The sequence below is a fragment of the Pseudoliparis swirei genome, chromosome 21 (genome assembly GCF_029220125.1).
Source record: "Pseudoliparis swirei isolate HS2019 ecotype Mariana Trench chromosome 21, NWPU_hadal_v1, whole genome shotgun sequence".
NCBI lineage: Eukaryota > Metazoa > Chordata > Actinopteri > Perciformes > Liparidae > Pseudoliparis > Pseudoliparis swirei.
Genome location: NC_079408.1, coordinates 15885535 through 15907955, shown reverse-complemented (window position 1 = coordinate 15907955; position 22421 = coordinate 15885535). Strand labels below are relative to the sequence as shown.

The 22421-nt window shown below is 42.5% G+C and overlaps 1 protein-coding gene and 2 long non-coding RNA genes across 3 annotated transcripts; all 3 read right to left on the bottom strand.

Moving 5' to 3' along the window:
• Positions 1 to 2991: 2991 nt before the first annotated feature.
• nat16 (N-acetyltransferase 16) lies at positions 2992 to 5142 on the bottom strand. Its single transcript, XM_056443028.1, has 4 exons — positions 4927 to 5142; positions 4007 to 4231; positions 3531 to 3871; positions 2992 to 3308 (listed from the first exon to the last, which is right to left on the bottom strand). Exons 1-4 carry the CDS (start codon positions 5140 to 5142, stop codon positions 3080 to 3082), a joined length of 1011 nt encoding a protein of 336 aa, XP_056299003.1. The 3' UTR covers positions 2992 to 3079.
• Positions 5143 to 5453: 311 nt separating this feature from the next.
• Positions 5454 to 5948, bottom strand: LOC130211882 (uncharacterized). The gene is made up of 2 exons (XR_008835187.1): positions 5620 to 5948; positions 5454 to 5496 (listed from the first exon to the last, which is right to left on the bottom strand). It is a non-coding gene; the product is annotated as an uncharacterized LOC130211882 (long non-coding RNA).
• A 5983-nt stretch (positions 5949 to 11931) lies between these two features.
• LOC130212064 (uncharacterized) lies at positions 11932 to 12275 on the bottom strand. Its single transcript, XR_008835225.1, has 2 exons — positions 12098 to 12275; positions 11932 to 11974 (listed from the first exon to the last, which is right to left on the bottom strand). It is a non-coding gene; the product is annotated as an uncharacterized LOC130212064 (long non-coding RNA).
• Positions 12276 to 22421: the final 10146 nt, after the last annotated feature.

Genomic DNA, 22421 nt, shown 5'->3' with positions numbered 1-22421 from the left:
TTACTCCTGGCAGCAAATGATAGGGCATCAGTGGAGATGACTGGTGACTTTCTTTGGTTACAAACAATAGGGAGAAAAGATAGTTGTCATCCTATTTTGTTATGCTGCGTGGCAAATGTTGAAGATTATGACCAATCTAATAGGTCCCTTCTAAAATATTTATAATTTTTAGAAAAAAAGTTGAATCTGTTTAATCATTCTGTTCCTTTTTGTTAAACTTTGAAAGGATTTGACTCAAGATTTAGCATTCTTCAGAAAATAGACCCGGTCATACTTACACCTAGAAAATTGCATACCCGAAGAAGAAGGGGGTCAAGATACAAGCTGGTCAAGGCAACGGGGAGGTTAAATAGTTTTGTACAAACTGAGATGTTTTTCCAACAAGATATTTCTGTCTGGCTCAGACAAATGGTCTTGTGTCACACACTCTACATGGACATTTAAAGGGAGATTTAGAGTGTAACGGGTGTGTGTGTAGTGCTAGATATGCTCAACATGGTGTGCCAAATAAGCATTTAAAGTGTTTAAGACATGTTGAGCCCTGCACAGCGCTGATACAGCGGTTTCCACTGATATTGCCGTCCCTCGACCCACGGTGGCAGATGTCACGCCCACCTCCCCAGGTTATTGGTGTATGGTTTGTAGCTGCTGCAGTAATGGGCCAATAACACCTCTTAATAAATCAAAGAACGTTTGCGGTAATTGAATGCTAGAAAAACCATACAATTAGTACTAAAAAGTCTGACTCATTGCCGATACTACTTGGCACTGGGTTATTTCGGTACAGATTTAAAAGGTATCAAGTACCAGTCCACAGACTATGATGCCTCTAGTAGAGGTTAATATGGAGGTGATAATGGACTTCATGAAGGTGGAGGCCAAAGAGTATGGAGTAAAATATCGCTACTTTCACCAAATTCATTAGTTTGTAAATCACAACACATCAGTGTCTGGTATTGTGCTTGTACCACGGCCACTTAGCAAAAAAAATAAAAACTCTGCCACCAGGCTAGCAGCTTTGTACGGCTGTAGTAGCAACAAGCAAGTGTAATGTCTAGCGTGTTTGCCATCTGACATTAGCATATTAGCATGCTAAAATTGGAGCTAAGGCAAATGGGAATGTCATTAGTTTTGCAGGTCATCAACTAAAAAAAAAATGCTCAAATGGAAATGTAGACCTGATGATGGCGCTAGATGATGAAAGTTTAGATGATTACAATTTTATCCTGGGGGAAACATGTTGTGTGTACTAAATGTTGGACTAACTTGTGGGATATTCCGATTCATGTATGTTCGATATTTCGCTGGATAATTACAAACTGGTGGTGCTGTGAACAGTCAGGGGAATAACAGAGTCATTGGGATTCCATTCGTGTCGGTACCGCATTTCACGGCAATTTTGTTCTCGAAAAAAAGTGGTGGACCATTACACCAACCGGCGGTTGCAGCCATGCAGTTCGCATTTTTAAAAGACACTTGCCAGTTGGCCATGGTATAATCCACAATATCTGTTCAGGTCTGGACAATAAACTACTAAAGACATTAGTTCACTCTAACATGGCCCAAAAAGCTTGTATAGTCAAAGGGAACACTATTTTCAGAAGATTTTTGCCAGATAATATTAGTGATGGTTAAAACAAGAATATTTCGGTTAATTTCTTCCTTCTACTCCTTCTCTCTGCGTGAGCTGAAGACAGCTCAGTAAACTGCACAGTAGTCATTTTTCAAGCATTAGCATTTTGTTTGGCATTTTGCTAGCAATCTACAAAAAGTAAGCCTAGATTTCACTTACAGCTTCAGAAGTTAATAATTTCTTTTAAAATCTTATTGCAGCATTTAAATGAAACAATTAAATTAGTAACATATATATACAGTAAAAGATTTGAAACAATAAAAAGACAAAAGCTAAGACATAAGCTTGACCATAACAACGGATAAATTGTCAGCCATTTTGTGACTGAGCATGTTCATTTCAATAACAGGCGTTGTTTGTAGTTTTTGCAGAGATTTGTTGTCAGGAAATACGAGTTAATAGATGCACCCATCAACAATAGAGGGATGGGATCTGTATATTACCCTTATTTGATTCTGAACTATTCCTTTTCATTCTAGCATTGACACAACCTGTCTGTAATTTTAATAAAGTGCCTTCAGAGTTGTGCAGATTTAGTAACCCAACTCAGCTCGTGTACATATTTAGAAGGTTCATATTTACAGAAAGAACAGAGGTGAAATGTTTGAGTTGCCCTCAGGGTACTTACATTTTTTTTCTTGAAAGAATAGTATTTGCATGTTGACTCTTTTTAGGTTTTAGGTTACATCACTGCTACCGGTGTGAGACAGCCTCCCCAACCTCATCACTCTTATTACACCTTCCTTTGTCATGCGACATACAGAGGGTGGACATAATGAGAAAGAACTCTGTAATCATTGTACTAAAACTTAAGATAATCTAATATGGTGATGTTTCAACTCGATACTCACTTTTCAGGCTATAGTTTGTAGAGGTGTTGCATTGGACTGGTCCAAAAACAATGATCCATTTTCTATTAAAATTGTGTCTAACTGCACTTGGATCATGATTGGGTCAAAAAAAAGATAGTTTCCATGGGTCTGTTTTGGATCCGTTACATAAGTGCTGACCTGTGAAGACCTCTACTAAACAATGTTCATGTTATTTAGTTCCCCTTCTTTAAGTACATTGGGGATAACAAATATTATGTACACCTTACAATTTTATTAAAATACCTATAAAGTTGTATCAACATCTCTAAAACCAATTGAATATTATGTTTTATGTATTTGTAACAGACCTATTGTAGATGATTACATTATGTTTTCAGAGTTTTATGTCCACTCCCTGTATTTAGTTATGTATTGGTAAGTCTTACTGCACTCTTGGAAGTTTTGTTTTGTAGAAACGACATTTAGTTTGCTTGGTCTCTATCTCCTCAGTACAGAGGGTGGTGTTTTTCTGATAAGTGTATTTGAGTTGTGTCCATTCCTTGTTGTCTAGACCCTTGTCTTCATTCCTTTCTGGCTCCTTCATCTTCTACTCATTTCCATCCACCCTCTGTAACTAGACGACGTCTGACTCCACCACGCACTGCTCGGTGTACTCCTTCACCAGTTCCACGTTCAAGATGTTGTGGCAGAATTCAGCCATGGTCTTCCAGAGCGGTGGGTCCAGGAACATCTGGCACATCACGTGACCCTTCAGGGTGGCAGTGTGGCACTGCAGGTGGCTCAAGAACTGCTGCCGTACCCGGTCCAGGTCTTTACCGAACATGTCAATGTTCAAGTAATACCTGGGTAAACAAAAGTTGTATATTGTAAATAATGTATTATTTTGAATAACTATTACATGTTATAAGCTATAAGTATCTTAAAGCCACTATGACCAGTAGCTAATACATGAACTTGGGCATCCCAATGGTACTATCAAAAGATGCTATGGCAGAAAGCAATGCACCCTACTTCATTATTGTCTCATGGACAGTTATGAATAAAATTATTAACATTTTAATTACCAGTCATCTCCAATGGGCACCCTGAAAGGGAAGGTACAGAGGCTGGCCACAGTAGGATTGGACACATCATCGACCATCCAGTCAATGTCCTTCTTCAGAAGGATAGCCATGTTACTGGGCAGAAGCTTAAATGGCTGCCAGTCTTGAATGATGGTAGCATTAGGAAGGACCTCCCTCATCAGGTCAGTGGTTAGATACAGCCGGTGGACAGCTGTATGGTCGAGACGCACCAAAGGACGATTGGAGGAGGTGGACCGAGAGGATTGGATGTCTCCACCCAGACCTAGCTCCGACAGACGCAGCTTGAGATCTTCAGCTCTAAAGCGTACCAACAGAATACCCTGCGAGAAAAAAGCAAATGTATGAGCTGACAAAGTATTAAAGAAGTAAACATACTGACTAAAAGTTACGCATTTTGCATTTATTAACCGTAGGCACAGACCAAAACACAGAAAGTCTTCTTTTGTTCTTGATACCTGCTTGGTTATGAGACGATACTTCTGGAAGTCCTTGGGTCCAAGCTGATCATCACGGGTCAAGCGGCTTACTTTGACATCAGGGTACTTGGATTTGACCAGCTCGCTGCAAAAGCGCAGCAGAACTCCTGCCACACCCTTTCCCCTTTCCTGAGGTGCAACACGAAGACCTTCCACCAGCATAGTGTCTCCATCATCAATCACACACACGGACTCCAGAGCAATCTGTCGAGTATCACACAAGAATGTGGACTCAAGAAAAACGATCACATCGACATGTCCTTTTTAGAACGTAACATCATTCCTGTCGCTGGACCACAGCAGCACGACCTGTTTATGAGATTTGGGAGACAAGAACATATTTATTTAAGCATGAAGCACTGTGTCTTTCTGTGGCAGCAGACAAAGCAACATAACTAAAGGACCACATCATCTGCAAAAAGTAGATGATGAGGTTCTGCTGTTTCCATCAGGTCGAGACCTCCAGTGACCAAAATAAAGGAGCCTCGGATTCAAATGACCAAAATGATTCTTCTTCGCAGGGTGGCTGGGCTCACCCTTGCGTAAGGCGGTGAGAGAAAAACCACTGCTTCTTTGTGTCAAAAGAATTCAGAGATGTTTCAGGCATCTGATTGGGATACTTCTTTGACACCTCCCTTTGGCTGTATTCTGGGCATTTTCAACTGGAAGGGTAACCCAGTGAAACTCAGAACAAGCTGGAGAGAATGAATATACCATCTGCCCTTGGAATACCTTAGGATACCCCAAGACAAGCTGGACATTTGGGCTACCTTACTGTACAACTTCCCTGTTTATGCATCCGCTAAACTTCCTTGTAGACCTTCAAACTGGAAGTCAGGAAATTCCTTATCATCACATTGAGACAAATATAGTTTTTTCATGCTATTTAATGAACTTACCACATTTCCCTGCTTGCGAGCCAGTATGACTGTGCGGTTGGTCTCCCGTAGCCAGTCGGTGTATCGAGTGGGCAGGTAATCAAGGCCACCATAGATGTACTGGCTCATGGCCATGATATCATCGAAATCCTCCTCTGTGACCACAGAGAACTGAAGGCCAGCCTGGGACAGTTCCTCTCGGAGCTGGAGCATAGTCAGGCTGGTATCGATCTTCATCTTGAAATAACTGATGAGATACAAAGTGGGGAAGAAGTTATAAGTTATTTTATTTCTTTTTCAGAATCCAGGATTTAAGAGAGTTCAAGTATGGTTCTAACCAAGGAATTCCTTAAAGGAGGCACATTATGGGTGCTGCAGAAACACAGAGTGCACATCTTTTGATTCAAAGCAATAAACAAGCTCAGAGAAATGTCACCCTGGACGGCAGTTTATTTTGTTAATCATATTGTGCTGCCCTCAGTATATGTGCTGTTATACACCTCGGCAGTTAGATGAACTCCTTCCTGACATCATGACTCTGAAGACCCTTGTCCGTTGTCCACAGGTTTATTGACATAGGAAAGTGTAAAACTAAAACACACAAAGAGCATAATGAATACAATGACTCGATGTGCATAAAACTTCTCAAAACTAAACAGTCACGAAAATAATCATCTGCAATCATGAGTAACAACAACACAAATCAATACGTACCAACGATGCTATCAAAAGGTACAAGATGTATGCAGATTCCACTGGATTACAAGACTAATGAAGACAGCGTCTCTGAGCCATGCTCTTGTTTACTTCCTGATTACAAGCTACCGGAAGTTACGGGACATTTCCTGTTTTCAAAATAAAACGTATTAACATGCTGGCTTAACAATTGTAACAAAACACTCCCCGCCTGGCGTGAATACACGCCACTCAATAGATCCTAGACAGTTCTCTTCACTGGGCCTCTGGGGGGAGAAGAAGCACCATCTCAGAAACAGGCCTAAGAAAAAGTTTAGTCACTCCTGTTCGTGTGACCTTGATCTCGACCTTTCGCACCTTCCCATCTACGCTGGGGAAGGTCTGCGTTACCAGTCCAAGTGGCCATTCATTTCTTGGTACTTGGCTATCCTTGAGGAGAACAACACTTCCTGGGTTGATGTTCGGATGAGTGGACTGCCACTTCTTGCGTGCCTGTAGTGTCGGGAGGAATTGCTTTCGCCATCTGTCCCAGAAGGTGTTGGACAGGTGTTGGACCTGCCGCCACTGGTGTTTGTAGAGGTCTGAAACTCCAAACTCTCCAGTAGGAGCAGAAAGGACATTCACTTTTTGAGTGAGAAGAGCAGCTGGAGTAAGTATAAATGAGTCGTCAACGTCAGTTGTCACTGGAACAAGAGGCCTGCCATTTATAATGGCTGTCACTTCTGCCATGAAAGTCACTAGCACCTCATGAGTAAGTTTGTCCTTCAGACGAAGGAACATGGAGTCCAAGATTCTCCTTGCAAGACCAATCATTCTTTCCCATGCACCGCCAAAATGGGAAGCGTGCGGAGGGTTAAAGGTCCAAGAACAACCTTGGCCTGACAGGTAAGTCTTTATCGTTGTGTCGTCAATGTTTGAAGGTATCTCCAACTGCTTGCAAGCACCAACAAAGTTGGTACCACGGTCTGAGCGGATGTGTTTGACAGGACCGCGCACAGCAAGAAAGCACCTTAGCGCGTTGATGAAGCTGGATGTGTCAAGGGATTCTATGACTTCAATATGAACCGCTCGTACGCTCATACACGTGAAGATCACGGCCCATCGTTTACTGTGGGAATGGCCTCCTCTTGTTCTACGTGAAGAGACATTCCAAGGGCCGAACACATCAAGCCCGACATTCGTAAAAGGCGGTTCCGTCGAGGCGATCCGCTGGAAGACTGGCCATCTTTTGAATTGTAAGTGGGGCTCTAAGCCTTCTGCAGGTTACACACTGATGGATGATGCTGCTCACTTTTCTTTTGCCACCAACTATCCAAAAGCCAGCTGTACGAACAGCCCCTTCTGTAAAGAGACGGCCTTGGTGATAGATTTGTTCGTGGTGATGCTTGATGAGTAAGGTTGCAACCTGATGTTTACCAGGAATAATCACCGGAGTCTTTTCACTCTGATCAAGGTTTGCATTGTAGAGGCGGCCTCCGACTCTCAGAAGGCAGTGCGTGTCAATGAAAGGATCCAGATTTTTGAGAGGACTACTTTTAGGGATCTGCTCATGTTTTTGGATACATTTGATCTCTTGACTGTAGACTTCCTCCCGTACTGCTTTAATGATGATGTGCGACGCTTGATCAGACTCCTCAACAGTGTATCCTGTTTTGCAATGATGCCAGCCCTTACAAGGGCTGTTCTTCAAAGTCATGTTGAAAAGACGGGCTATGTGTATGAGACGAATAATGGCCCGAGTTAGAGACTTCCAGGATGAGAACTTTGCGAATCGTTGAGAACCAAGCTGCTTGGATGTTGTTGTAGTACTCAAAGTGGACACCAGAGGGCGAATGTCTGGGTCTGAACCCGGATCTACAAGCTCGTAGGTGCTCTCTGCAGCACTTGTCTCCGGTGTGTACAGAGATTTGGGTCCACTCAGCCAGTTTGTGTCGTTCAAATGGCCTGCAGCAACAGAACGTGTAGCGTGGTCTGTAGGGTTCTGTTCTGTTGACACGTAGCGCCATTGATCTGGGTGAGAGGATCTTCGGATACGTAATACCCGGTTACTTACATATACATAAAAGCGCCTGATTTCATTAGAAATGTAGCCAAGGACTACCTTGCTGTCTGAGTGGAAGGTTGTAGCATCGAGCTGAAGGTCTAGTTCTGACGAGATTAAGTCTGCTAACTCCGCTCCAAGCACTGCTGCGCAAAGTTCCAGTCTCGGAATTGTTTGTTCCGGACGAGGGGTCAGCTTGGCTTTGCCCATTACAAATCCCACATGGTTGTTTCCAGCAGAGTCAGTTACTTTTAGATATGCCACAGCGGCGATAGCTTTCGTGGATGCGTCAGAAAAGACGCACAATTCCCGTCTGACAGCTGCTGTGGGTGAAGTTGTAGTGTAGGCTCTGGGAATAGGAAGCTGGGACAGATCTTTCAAAGATGATCTCCAAGATGTCCATGCTTCCTCCATTTCTTGGGGTAAAGGTGAGTCCCAGTCGCCGTTCTCAGTTGTGAGTTCTCTCAGAATAGCCTTGCCTTGTATTGTGACCGGCGCTGCGAACCCTAGAGGATCGTAGAGGCTGTTGATTGTGGACAAGACACCCCGTCGAGTGTAGGGTTTTATCTCATCAGAGACGCTGAAGTGGAAGCAGTCGGTCTGGAGGTCCCAATTGATTCCAAGACTACGCTGCATTGGCAGCGCATCTGCATTGAGGTCCAAGTCTTTAAGGTCTTTTGCACGATCTTCGGCTGGGAAGGCCTCCATGACCTCCTTGTTGTTTGCTGCGATTTTGTGCAGCCTTAAGTTTGATTTGGAGAGAACATTCTGTGTCTTTTCAGCAGGTTGACGGCAGCTTCGACTGTGGGCAGAGACTTCAACCCGTCGTCGACATAGAAGTTGCGCATCACAAAACGTTGGACGTCAGGGTCGATGTGGAGCTCACTACCCTGAACAGACTGGTGCAGTCCATGAATCGCTATTGCGGGGGAAGGACTATTTCCAAAGACGTGGACCGTCATTCGATACTCCACAATGTCTTTGGAGGGGTCGTTATCTTGGAACCATAGAAAACGTAGGAAGTTCCTATCGTCTTCCCTTACTGAAAAACAATAGAACATCTGTTCTATGTCCGTTGTAAAGGCAATTGCTTCCTTTCTAAAGCGTATCAGTACACCGAGCAGTGTGTTGTTCAGATCAGGCCCGGTCAACAGCACGTCGTTGAGCGACACACCGTTGTACTGGGCGCTGGAATCGAAGACCACTCGTATTTGGTTTGGTTTTCTTGGATGGTACACACCAAATATTGGCAAGTACCACTGTTCTTCATCCTCATTGCAGGGAGGGGCTAGCTCAGCGTGACCATTCTTGAACATCTTTTCCATGAAAATGAGAAAGTGGTCTCTCATTTCAGGCTTCCTATCAAAGTTGCGCCTGAGCGACTTGAGACGGTTTAAAGCTTGTGGCCTGTTATTGGGGAGCCGTTGACGTAGGCATTTAAAAGGTAATGGAGCTACCCAACTGTTATTTGCATCTTTTCTTAGCCCTTCTTCCATTATTTTCATGAAGGAGATGTCCTGGATAGATGGAGCCATGTTGTCGTCATCTTTGGTCTGCTTGAATATGTTATATCCTAGGCTATCAACTTCACAGTTTGATATCTCCTCAGGATGTGTTTGGAGGTGGTTTGTGACCTGGGTGTCACTGTATTTTTCTTTTACATTGAACACGTTAGGACACGGGTCAAAGAGTGTAGGGCGTCCCCGTTCCGTGGTGTTCGTGAAGAAGGTGCTGACTGTCTGTGGTTTGTGAACGCGGCCTAAACATACATTACCCACGATGACCCATCCCAGATCCAACTTCTGAGCATAAGGTAGGTTGTGTGGGCCATTGACCTGTTTGCGGACTTTATGGACTCTGATAATATCCCGACCTAAGAGAAGCATAATTGGGGCCTGTGGGTCGATATCTGGGATGAGGTGTGCAACTGACTTTAGGTGCGTGTGATGAAAAGCTGCATTGGGAGTTGGAATCTCATCTCTGTTATTTGGAATGTCATCACATTCTATGAGGCTGGGTAGTGGGATGCTGACGGTCCTATCCAAAGATTCCACAATGTAACCACTGGCTCTTCTTCCTGTCTTCCTTTACTCCAGCACACGTTTTCAATGAGTAAGGAGCACTTGGACTTTGGTCATTGAAGACTTCGAAGAACTGTGAACGAACTAGTGATCTGTTGCTCTGTTCATCCAGAATCACGTACATCTTCACTGCTTTGTCAGCGTGGCCGGCTGGATACACTTTCACAAGGGATACTTTAGAGCAGGATCGGTCCGCCACGTCTCCGCCACAAACATCTGTACATTTGATGGTGACATGGGGTTGTGGAGAGCTATCCTCCTCCCCGCCATGCTCTGGAGCCAAGTCCGTGCCTTCAACCCAGGGTGCAGGTCCAGGGTGAAGCGCTGTGTGGTGCCTTTCACTTTTACATTCATAACATCGAACATTAAATGTGCAGTTCCTTGCAATGTGTGATGATGAAGCACAGCATTTGAAACAGATGTTATTCTCTTTTAAGAATGTCTTTCGGTCTTCGATATGCTTTTCTCTGAATGTACGGCATTTGCGTAGAGGGTGAGGTTTTTTATGGATTGGACACAGTTTGTCACATTCATCGAATTTCGTTGGAGGCTCTCTAGAATCAGAGATGGCTTTTGGGAATATCACTGTTTTGTTAACATAGACTTCTCGCTGTCTGTTTGGCTTCCAAGCTGTTTTTTCTGTCTTGGGAGACATGTCTGAGTGAGAGACAAAGCTGAAACTTGGGTCATTTTTGACGCTAGCTTCATTGCTAACAAAGTTCTGAAGCAGGCAAATGGGGGATATGAAACGTGATATTGCCGCTTGTAGGATGCCCCAACCGATGCCCACTTTTCCTGCAGATTGAAGGGGAGCTTCTGTACAATTGGGTTGACGCCTCTCGCTGTATCAAGGAAAGAGAGGCCGGGTAGATCTCCTTCAGCTTTGGCTGACTCTAGTTCCATTAAAAGATCACTCAGCTTTGTTAGTTTAGAATAATCTCGGTTTGTTATTTTTGGAAAGGCGTCGATACGTTTGAACAAAGCATCTTCTATAACTTCTGCGGAGCCGTAAGATTGTTCAAGTCTGTCCCATATCATAGCCAAACCTGCTGCTGGACGATTGATGTGTATCGCTCTTATGTGCTCGACGTGTTCTGCTGACTCTTTGCCGAGCCACTTAAACAGGAGATCCATTTCCTCGCTTGGTGTCAGGTCTAAACCTTTGATTGCGTTCTGAAAAGAACGTTTCCAGGCTCTGTAGTTCTGAGGTCTGTCATTGAAATGGAGTAGGCCTGTTGCCACAAGCTCACGACGAGCAAAGTATCTCACGAAGTCGCTAATGTTGGAATTGACATTATTGGTGTTTGAAAATGTGGCATAGGATTTAAGGGCAGGATGACCTTTGCCGTTTTGAGGTCCAAGACTCTGCTCAGGTGTGGCATTATGGTTGTCAAACCGCACATTGCGTTTCTTATCGACATTTTCATCTTCATAGATGTAAGGCTGCTGTGAGGTGAGGCGAGTTGGTTGAAAAGCTGCTTTGTCGCTATGCGTATGATGGGAAGCTATATTGGCTTGGGTTGGATGGAATGAGTTGGCTTCAGATTTGATAGATGCAGCTGGAGTTTCGTAGTTAGCGCTTGGGCCTCTTTCTGTTACAACACCATCATCAAACAGCTGAGCTTCTGTGTTTTGTGATTTGGCTTGGTCAATCACATATTGTTCTGTGCGTTGTGCAGCTTCCAAAGGACTGGAGTCCAAATTTAACATGGAATGTCTTTCGCTATTTGCATCTACCGCAGCTTCAAGGACTTCAGCCTCAGCTACGGCTGCGGCTGTCTCTTTCTTGTAATTGAGCATTTCTATTGAGGCTTCTAGCTTAGCTTTTCCTAGCTTTAGGTTCATTTCCTCTTCGGCGTAGGACATGCGTGCTTTTGCTGCCTCTGCTCTTGCTCTTGCCTTTGCTGCAGCAGACCCCATTGATGATGCACGTGAGTGTGAAGCGGAACATGTAGCGCGGGGCTGCGTCTTTAATGAACTTGCTTTCTCGGCCATGGCGTTGTCTGGTGACGTACCTCTGTTTAGAAACCGCTGTGATGGTCATCCACTGGCTGCGTGTGATGACGTTGTTCGTAGCGTCTGTCAGCTGGCTGCGTTATCTTGCCCGCTAGAAAGTCGTTGTTTTACTGTGCTGCCCTCAGTATATGTGCTGTTATACACCTCGGCAGTTAGATGAACTCCTTCCTGACATCATGACTCTGAAGACCCTTGTCCGTTGTCCACAGGTTTATTGACATAGGAAAGTGTAAAACTAAAACACACAAAGAGCATAATGAATACAATGACTCGATGTGCATAAAACTTCTCAAAACTAAACAGTCACGAAAATAATCATCTGCAATCATGAGTAACAACAACACAAATCAATACGTACCAACGATGCTATCAAAAGGTACAAGATGTATGCAGATTCCACTGGATTACAAGACTAATGAAGACAGCGTCTCTGAGCCATGCTCTTGTTTACTTCCTGATTACAAGCTACCGGAAGTTACGGGACATTTCCTGTTTTCAAAATAAAACGTATTAACATGCTGGCTTAACAATTGTAACAAAACACATATAATCACACCAACAAGCATATTAGTGTCTCTAGGTTCAAAGGAGAATACTTCAATCTCAAAGCAGCATAGTTGGATGCATAATCCCTGTTCATATCAATGGCACGATATGAATGAAACATACTGTAAGCAGTCGGTGAAAGCAGTGCAGTGGTAAAGCATAACAAGACTCTTTGTACAACATACATTTAGAAAGCCTTCTTTCACAAATTATAAAATACAGGCATCCAATAAAGAAGCTGAATCATTAATTTATAATATATACAGTCATAAACGATTGCCAATTGTAATTAGACCTTCTTTGGTTTTGGTTGAGAGATCTGTCAACGTTTACTTGGGACTGAAAAGGAAATAGGAGTGAAAGGAGGACAAAAACACTGCAGGTAACAACATGTTACCATGACCACCAAAATAGACGACCACCTCTTGAATCAATCCCAAAGAACTGACCAAAGGGGAGTTGATCACAGATGATTGCCAGGAGAGACTAAGATTAAGGGCGCTTTTCCAAATCAACATTTCGTCAATTGTATTGTAACTCTGGTTGCTTTGTTGGGCAGTTGTGAACGCAGTAATCTCACTCTGGTGCCAAGGTAACTGCTCCAAGACCGATTACGAGAGGAGGTCTTGGAGGATTTCCAAACAAACCCTCCTGTGGTTTGATTGCAGTGAGACTAGAATCTGACTCATTTGCATAAAGTGAACCAAAACGCAGGCTGCCGACATTTGTTAAGATGGATACAGATAAACATAAATTGGATAGGATTGACTTGGACTTCTGCAGAAGTCCAATGTTTGCTTGAGAGAACATACAGAATAGGCTAGATGAAGTCTCCAAAAACATTTGAGATAAACTGAATGAAGAATTTGTGTGCATCGCAGATTTATGCAGAGTCAAAGTGAAACAACTTTGGTAGCAATATTTAAAAGTCTGCGATTGCCAGTTCTTGTGATTTGGTTCGCTTTCATTTGTGAAACTGAATCAGACTAAATAGAAAACAATAGTATTGATTTCAATCAGATTCGGGCTAGCCAAACAGACTTGTGAGAGCGCCCTAAGGAATAGATAAGAAGTAAGCATTAGATAGGCAAAGGAAGCTGGATGAATGAACCAGCAGAGCAAAATAAATGCAAGACAGAGGGAAACAAACTAAATGAGAGAGGCTGAAGAGACAAACAAACAGATTAAAGACAACAGACACAAGAAGTGTAAGACTGTCACCTATCTTGATCCCTATGCCTTTACCTATAAATCCTGTAAATCCATACCCTCAGCCCCATAATCCATACACTAATACCGTCTGAACTCCACGACAAACAGATAAAATGGAGAACGTGAACACATGTTTCATATGCCCTGAAATCCTAATACCATAGCTTCATCCAGATAAGGTACCTCAGGGTACAGAAAATACTTTATATATTCGTTTGGTACTCAGATAAGGGGAGGATCACTGGAGTGGGTGGCCAAAATTCTGCAAGTGTAAGTGACCTCTACCCAAACAAACTAATATTGAACAAGAGTCTAAAGGTGCCAGGTGTTAGTACTCTGCACCAAGGAAAACGAAAACAAGATAGTTGCTCTCATGAAGATCTTTGCATTTAATTAAGTTTAGGTACAATGCACTAACACATAACGCAGTACAGTGTGATCAGATCAAATAAAAGAAGCTTGTGCCAAAATAAAACATGCAACATAACATAAGAAGCCATACAAAAAAAGAGAAGTGATACTATTTGATAACAATCTGCAAACATACAATAACATAGGTAGGGCTGGGTATGATGTCTCAATAGTTTTTAATAGGTTAACGTGATTCGGTTTCTTCTTAATATCTTTTCACCTGCCAATTGTGAATTGTATTGGGGGGAATAAAGCGTGGAAGGTTCACATTGTCCCAGTTCTGAACCCAGTGTGCAGGTGCTCCAACCAGCCAGGAGGAATGCATTGCACATTTTCCAATCGTATCCAGCTATTAGAGATGTCAATACAAGTATAATAAGGATGAGACTGCAAATTAAACTTGAAGTCCTTCTCAGAGTTCAGTAAGCTAGCTCAACTAACACAATTGGGTTTCCAGCTGCTAACCAGACTAACCATAAAAGCAGTGGCCGATGTCACAAAAGACGATGGCAAAGAAAGACCAGCATCCAACTTTAAATATATGTGTCAATACATAAAGGAAAACTGAACCTATTAACTGTAAGACCGAGCACACCAGTCTTGAGTGCTTGAATTGGCAACAAGTACGCTTTGAATTCAATGCAACTCTTGAATATCAGGTGGTCAATAGAGTACTGCAACACTGAATATAGAGAAGGAGCTGCATGTGAGAATGCAAATATCCACATCAGTGTTCGTCTTGAGCTCATATGAGGAAGTGGAATCGGATGTGCCCTTGTCTGAATCTCAACATCAGAGCCATCACAGCTGTGACCATAAAATGTGACCAATGTCACCGCCTTATCCAACAACGTATGCCCAATCAGTCACAGATACAGGATATCTGAAGCATCGAGAAATGTAAAGAACACTTATTTTCCAAAGGCACTAACAAATGGCACATACCGAGGCAGTGCCCTATTCTTTTCTGCTTTAGCTTCAACTTTCCCAGTTGGTTATTTTCAGTAGTGATTATGAATACAGGTTCAAGACTAGCAGTAGCCTCCATGGACCACGTGTGCTCAAGTGTGGTTGAAATGAGAGAGAGGATTACTCGGACTGAAGGGTTTGAGCTAACAGATGGCCACGCATACACGCAGGGCGGCTTTATCCTAAAGCATTTTACATCTTCAGAAAGACATAGGAAGAGTAGGACTGTAGTGAAGTGCCACACCAACTGCAAGATGTAGATCCAGGCCAGACATACCAGTCATTGTATATCCATTCTGTTTAGTAAGGTGCGACAACTCCAAACATCAAGTTATGGAAGCTTCTAACAAGGCAAGAAGGAAGGACTCCCAGGGAGACTGTGCAACCCCAGGAAAGAGAAGGGTAGGGCAAGACCACTAGCAAGACAAGTGTCCTGAGGTCCAGTTCTGACTACATCTAAGCAGTAGTAGGAGCTATGGAAAAGCAAGTTAAAGACGAGTTTAGGGTGTTCCATTGCCAAATAGTTGACGAAAGAGGATAAAGCTGGACTACCAAGTCACTAAAGATGGACAGGCTTTTTAACACCAGACAACAAGAAACAAAGTCCAGCAGCCTGGAAGGACCCAAAGTGCACACAGCACTCGGCAAACAGTGGCATGACCAAGGTGAAGAAATCATCACGTCGAAAAGGAATCATGTTGAAAACGCGAGTACTGAAATGCCAAGAGGGGAAGTTGTGGTAGGGTGATGAGAGAGGATATATTACAGGCTTTTAGTAAACTTAACGTAATAATGATACCAGTTTGTCCAAAAAAGTGACAAAATGATGAAAGGTTTTTAAAATGTACATGTATTTGCAGATCTAGCATCCTAACATTTTAGAACACAGGTGTAGCAGGCCTGCTGCCGCTACCCGTGGGTTTCCCCCATCAGCACCAAGGATCCGCCAGGTTGAAAGACATGCTTTTATTTCACAAAACACACCACCGAGCAGACCGCAAAACATGCGCCTCTGCTCACTCCTCCTCTCCCTCCAGCTCTGCTGCCCTTTTATACAAGCAGCATCGGCTGCTGACTGATTGTCAACCAGCCAGCAGCCGAGGCCAGATTGGGGACAGCTGCCACAACAGGTTTTACCTCATATTTGTGAATACATGAGACTCATCTACAACTCATGCTGGTAAGATCAATAACAATAGCATCTGGACGATGGCTGCTAAATGCTACAACAGCACCGATGCTGCAATGCTGATAACGTTCCTCAGCGATTCAACGTTTATTCAATATGGCAATCGACACCTACTATAGATATGGCAGGAGTAAAGGAGGAAGACAAGTCACAAAGTGTAAAGAGTGGTTATATCTGCATAAGGAGGGGGGGAGGGGTGTGTGGATGGTTGTGTCGAAACAAAACAGGGCTTTCACACAAAATCTGAAAACGTTCACCGTGAGACAGGTGTTCAGGTTACTTGTTACGCAAAAGTTATTGCATCGCAACGTAGCCTACTTAACTATGTTACGTAACTTTACCACATTGTGTAAAAGTGATGTAGTCTACTTAACTATGTTACGTAACTTTACCACATTGTGTAAAAGTGATGTAGCCTACTTAAAGGGTACCTGTAGCCCAAAACAACAACGTGCTACATCCATTAGGCGCATCAAATAAATCATATTTTCCCCGCCGCTATTGTCAACAAGTCACGCATAGCCCGAGGCTTTAAATTTCTTTGTCAACATTCCGAGTCCGTGAACGCTTCAGTGCGCAGACATATTGCCAGTTATTTACTCATGTCAAAGGTCACTATGACGTAGAGTCGTTGAAAGGAATTCAGCCAATCCGGAGCCACTTCTACACGCGTTGCTTCTTGGGATAGATCGGTGGCCTCAAACCAGTTCACGTCTGGAGTTCACGCCAAGATGGCACAGTGCAAGGCGTTCGGTTGTCTAAATAATAAACGGACTCACAAGACTAAAAAGTTATTTTGCGTGCCCAAACCTAGTACAGAGGAAAAGAAGGTGCTCGCGAAGAAGTGGCTGCACAATTTAGGAACCGGGCATACTTTAAAAACATTTACATTCAGCAGAAACTCCGTGGTATGTGAAGATCACTTCGATCCATATATTCAGAATATTAGTAATAATCACACCAACTCTGGTGATCGCAAATTAGCCTACATGAAACAACTGGCAAACTTACCGATTTGACAGTTCTCCCTCGGGTGCAGGCCCCCGAACATGTCGGCCGAACATTGCATCAATGAAAGACATCTCCAGCGCTGGCTTATGCGCGATGTAGCTATCAAGCTCACGCTTTTGTGTAAAGCAGATTAGGTCTAATGTCACTATATCATCGGACATAAGTTTGTGTTCTTTACAACAAATGCACTCTATGTCTGTTTTTTGTGGCACACATTTCCCACAACTGCACCAAACGTCCGCCGACTTGCGTGCACGGTCCGCACGGTGAAGCATCTGTACCGGCGGTCCTTCGGCATCAACTTCATCAGAATCATCGCTATCGCTGTCACAATTAACTAAATGGGAATAGTCTGCTTTTAATGGTTCATACAAGTATCCAGTTGCTGAATCTGACAATCTTTCATCGTCCATATTTCGCCCGTTTTCTTTATTATTATCAAGTTCTCAGCATTTGTTTGCGAGCGCTCGACGTTTTTTACATTGGTTTCTGAACACATCCGCTGTGGTTGGCTGTCGATCTATCAACGATGTGACGTCACACCACCGGCGCCATATTCAAGCACCAGTGCAATGAAGCTTGTCGGAGTTGAGGGACTTTGAACAGCCTAAACTACGTATTGTTATTGAATACTGGACCGTCAGTGCATGAATAACCTTTAGAAACACATTATCTTTTGATCTGGCTACATATTCGCGATCTCAACAGGTACCCTTTAACTATGTTGTGTAACTTTACCACATTGTTTAAAAGTGATTTATTCTACTTCACTATGTTAAGGAACTTTGCCACATTGTGTAAAAGTGATGTAGTCTACTTAACTATGTAACACACATATTTGAACCCTAAGAATTGACTTTAAAGAAAATAAAGAGATCATTTTGATTAATTTGAGCTCTGTGACCTAACCACGCCATTTTGTTGCACATGACTTTCACAGGAAACCAAAAGTCAACGTTGACTTATTTTAAAATGATATAACTTGAACAACACTTATGTAACTTTGCTCCCTCAATTACGTAAGTGTAATTATTACTGAGTGAAGGTAACTTCGACTGCTTATTTTTAATCCAAACCATCATCTTTTTCTTAAAGCTAAATTTGTGTAAAACAATATTTTCACGGACCGGAATGGGGATATGATGGTGTGGGTGGTATGATGTTAGAAATATGACGCAATAAAATGTTACGGCTGGTATAAAAACAAATATAAAGTAAATGAAATTACAACGTACCATTACGCAAAATTAGAGGGAGCCCTGAGCTTGTTTCTCTGGAACTAGCCGGTCCCATTTCAGGGTAATGAGAGACAATGACACCAAAAGTTTGTTGTTCATTTCCAGTCTGCTACATAAATTAGTTATGGTCACTTCAGATTAAAATCAAGGCAGAATATCCTGATATCAACAAAAAAGCACTGAAAACGTGCTCCATTTCAATATCTTACCTTTGTGAAGCAGGTTTTCAGTTCTTTTTTGTTGATATCAGGATATTCTGCCTTGATTTTTATCCAGAACACTGGCAGAGTTGTTGTCTGAAACGGACCTTTAAGGCCACCATCAGTCACTTGATTGTGAGTTTGACATTTGTCAAGAAGATCACAATAAAACATCTTTCCGATCTTGATAATCAATCAAATCTTTCTGTGCGACCCGATAGCAAAGGACCCACGGCCTGGTAGTTGGGGATCATTGCCTTAGGGGAGTTGTTGGTTTGTAGATGCTAAAATAGAAATGCAAGGCATGTTCCAATAATCTATCAATGGGCATGTGTAGTGAAAACACTGTCTGGTTCCAGCAGACACACACATACACACTGTGGACACTGGTATTTTTCCATCATGCTTTGATGCTTTGAGATGAGGTGTCAGGCCTGGCTAGATAGTCTGGTCCTGCCAATGAGAACAATGCTGTTTTGTTTTGTGTTTCTTTCTCTCATCAATTCACTCTTCTCCTTATCATTCTAATACTCTTGCCTCCTCCCCCTCTTCGGCTGGCAGTGTACTCCAAACATAATGGAATTTGGCACATTTGCAAAAAGACTGTTGAACTGCCATCGAATACGCCACTGCGGGCCATTCGCCAGTATGCTCATCGCAGATTGGACTCCGGTCATTTGGTGATGCCCATGCCAGACGGAGGAGCTTTGGAATTTCGTTGTGAAAAGACACAATTAGTTGAAGAGATCTGCTATCCAAAAGATGCACATTAAGAATCAAATCCCTTCCAGTGATTTTGTTGGTGAATCGACCAACATGCCTTGATCTCACCAGCTCAAGATCTACCAATTGTTCAATTTACGATTGATGATTGAGTTTCAGCAATGCCTGAAAAACTCCAATCCTAAGAGGTAGCATTATAGGAATTATGATGTAACTCAAAAGAGATTACTCATCTGATGACCTCAGCACGCCATGTGCCACTGGTGATCAACTGTGGCACACGATCCTCATGAAAAATGCCATTTTGTCTTTTTGAACTAACCAGATATGATTTAATTGAAGTACGCCGCCAGCTCTCCTCTACGTCTTCCCACACAGAATAGAAACATTCCAATGGTTACAGAACAGGTTTCTTGAGCACCTGAATAATACAAAACTCAAAGGAACACACCATGTCTTCGGTCGATTATCCTGCTGGTGTGATGACAACATGGACACCAAAATCATTCATGTCTCCTGGGCAGATCCTTGGCTCCAGGGCTTCGTGCCAGTAGGCTCCATGCTGACGCAAACACATAAGCAAACCGCTCTGTTGCGCGGTTGCAGGCTCCATGTCATTTTTCCCACGCAGCCCCGCCTATACATGGAACAAACCATTGACACACAGGCACCAGAAAATGATTAGTTGGGGAAATCTGTCAATCATGAGCTTGTTGCCATGAAAATGAGACAGCTGTGTGATATATGTTGACATTGTCACCTATGCTGGTGGTTGTGTTTAGGATAAGTCATGCAATGTCTTGAGAAAAATGTCCAAAACACTACTGTACTATCCTGATATTCTATAATGCATTCTCCTCTGGTTATAACTGAGGTAATAACAGCTTATCTCCCTCAACAGACAACCAAAACAGTTTTTTCAAGTATATTTGATGTATGTGTCACAAATGCTATAATAATAATTTGTTGTTCTTTTTTAAACAAAAAGATTATCGCTATAAAAAGAGTGACAGAGTGACTACGACAAGAGACCTATGACTTCTAACGTCTGTGTCCAGTAATGTTTTAAACAGGATTGGTCAAGTCGGGGAGCAAGACAGAAGCAATCGATCCCTAGCACTTGGACCTAGACGAACAGCGTTTATTATGCGTTCTTGTCTGTACATTCTAAATACTACTGTTGTTGAGTCACGGAATGTAATTTAAGGATGTTTTCAGCCGAGAAGTTAGTAGTTTAAGCATCAAATCTGTGGTCGGTTTATCGAGATTCAGCCTAATAAGGATATGCGACGGAGATTTGAGGTCCTGCTCGCGGGACCACTGAGCTCCAGGCGGTCAGCGCGCTGTGTGGCCGCCGAGAGCAGCCTGATCTCTCGGCAGGACTTTTTGAAATGCTCCGCTGGCTCTGACTTCTCCGTAGCGGCTAAACATGAGATATAATTAGGTTTTGGAGGATCTAAAGAGCACAAAGAGTTTATTATGTATTAAAAGATAACGATACGTCAATTTGACTGAGGGTTAAGATTCATAACTTCATATTGTAGCGACCCTGGATCAGGAAAGCTACGAGACGTTGTATAGTTATTACCGTTTATTCGGGAACAAGTACCAGGCTACTGTGGGCGGAGTATACGCCAAACGACAGTGAACACCGCAACACATTCTACTCCACTGTAAAGTATTTTACAGTGAATAATTGGAGTAAATTCATGAGCAAGAACAGTTGATGTGGTGACGTCACAAGACCAGAAAGACCGTCCTGCGTCCTCGAGAGTCCGGACTACCAAGACCAGACTCCAAGAAAACACTAGTCTGTACTCAGTGTACTTGGAATTGATAAACGGCTGAAGTAAAAAAGCTGTCTAGGCTAAATTCTGCTAACGGTTAGCTGAGCGAGCCAACTTCAGCATCATGTGCCAGGCAGAAGTAGTAGAGCACAACACACCAGGTGCATCACACTCCTGTGACCAATCATGCTTTAGAGGTTCGGACCGCCCCAGCTCATTTGAATATATGGACACGTAAATGTCACACATAAATAAATGAAGAAATACGTGTGGACACATAAATAGAGAAATAAATAAATGAAGAAATACAGAAATGTAGAAATATATTTATTTAATGATGTCCTGTTGATTTATAACTTATATTTATTCATTCCTGTATTTATTTATTTATACATTTATTTATTTATTTATTTATTTATTTATACATTTATTTAAGCATTTCTTTATTTATTCCTATATTTATTCATGCATTTATATATTTATTTATTTATACTTAAGTCATTTTGAGTCCTCCATAGTTGGGGAGTTCCAGCCAAACGAGAACGCACGACGCGGTGGGCCATAGTAAATAACACTGTATGTGTTTTGCGTTTGCATGGATCAAAGCTGCCGTTGCACCTAGAGGAAAGGGGGATAGAAAAGAAGTGCAAAAACAAGCCAGTTTGTGAAGACAACACCAACAAGAATAACGACAAGGACAATGTCGCTTGTTCCATGAGCCTTTGTGACAAAATGGGAGTTGGGAGAGCAGACATATTCGGCGGAGATTCCTCGTGGGGAAATATATGTCGCCGGTCCATCATGCAGTGTGAAAAACCCAACGACTTCAAGACTCCCGATTACAAGAGAGAAGGTAGTGTATCGCTTCCTGACTTGCAGGACCACACATTCTGTTATGTTTAGCATGTGACGACACATATATATCATTTTTTATTTCCAGGGTACAATATCCTGGATCTATCTTTTAAAATGACCTTGTGGAATGATCTATACAGCCATTCATTATGACTCGGGGACATTATGAAGACGGAGGTCACGGTTCATGGCAACCTTTAGATTTATTGCTATTGAACAAGTCCCGCCCTCTCCTGGAGTTGACCCCTATTGCAAATATATTTCTACATAAGGGAAGCTTATTTAATTTAATAAAATAGCATTTTTTAAAAATGTATCCATTCAATGTTTGGTGTTAATTATTTATCAATTCACTACTTATGCAATATTTGTGAATCCCTAAACTAAGATCATAAATATCTCGCTGCCCTTCCACCAAAATGATTTTCCTCATAAAACCCAGTGTCGATGCAACCAAATGTATTTCATATAAATCCGAATGACGATGACCATCTAAAAATCAATGCTTTCCATTTTGAGAGAGGCACGCCAACCGATACTC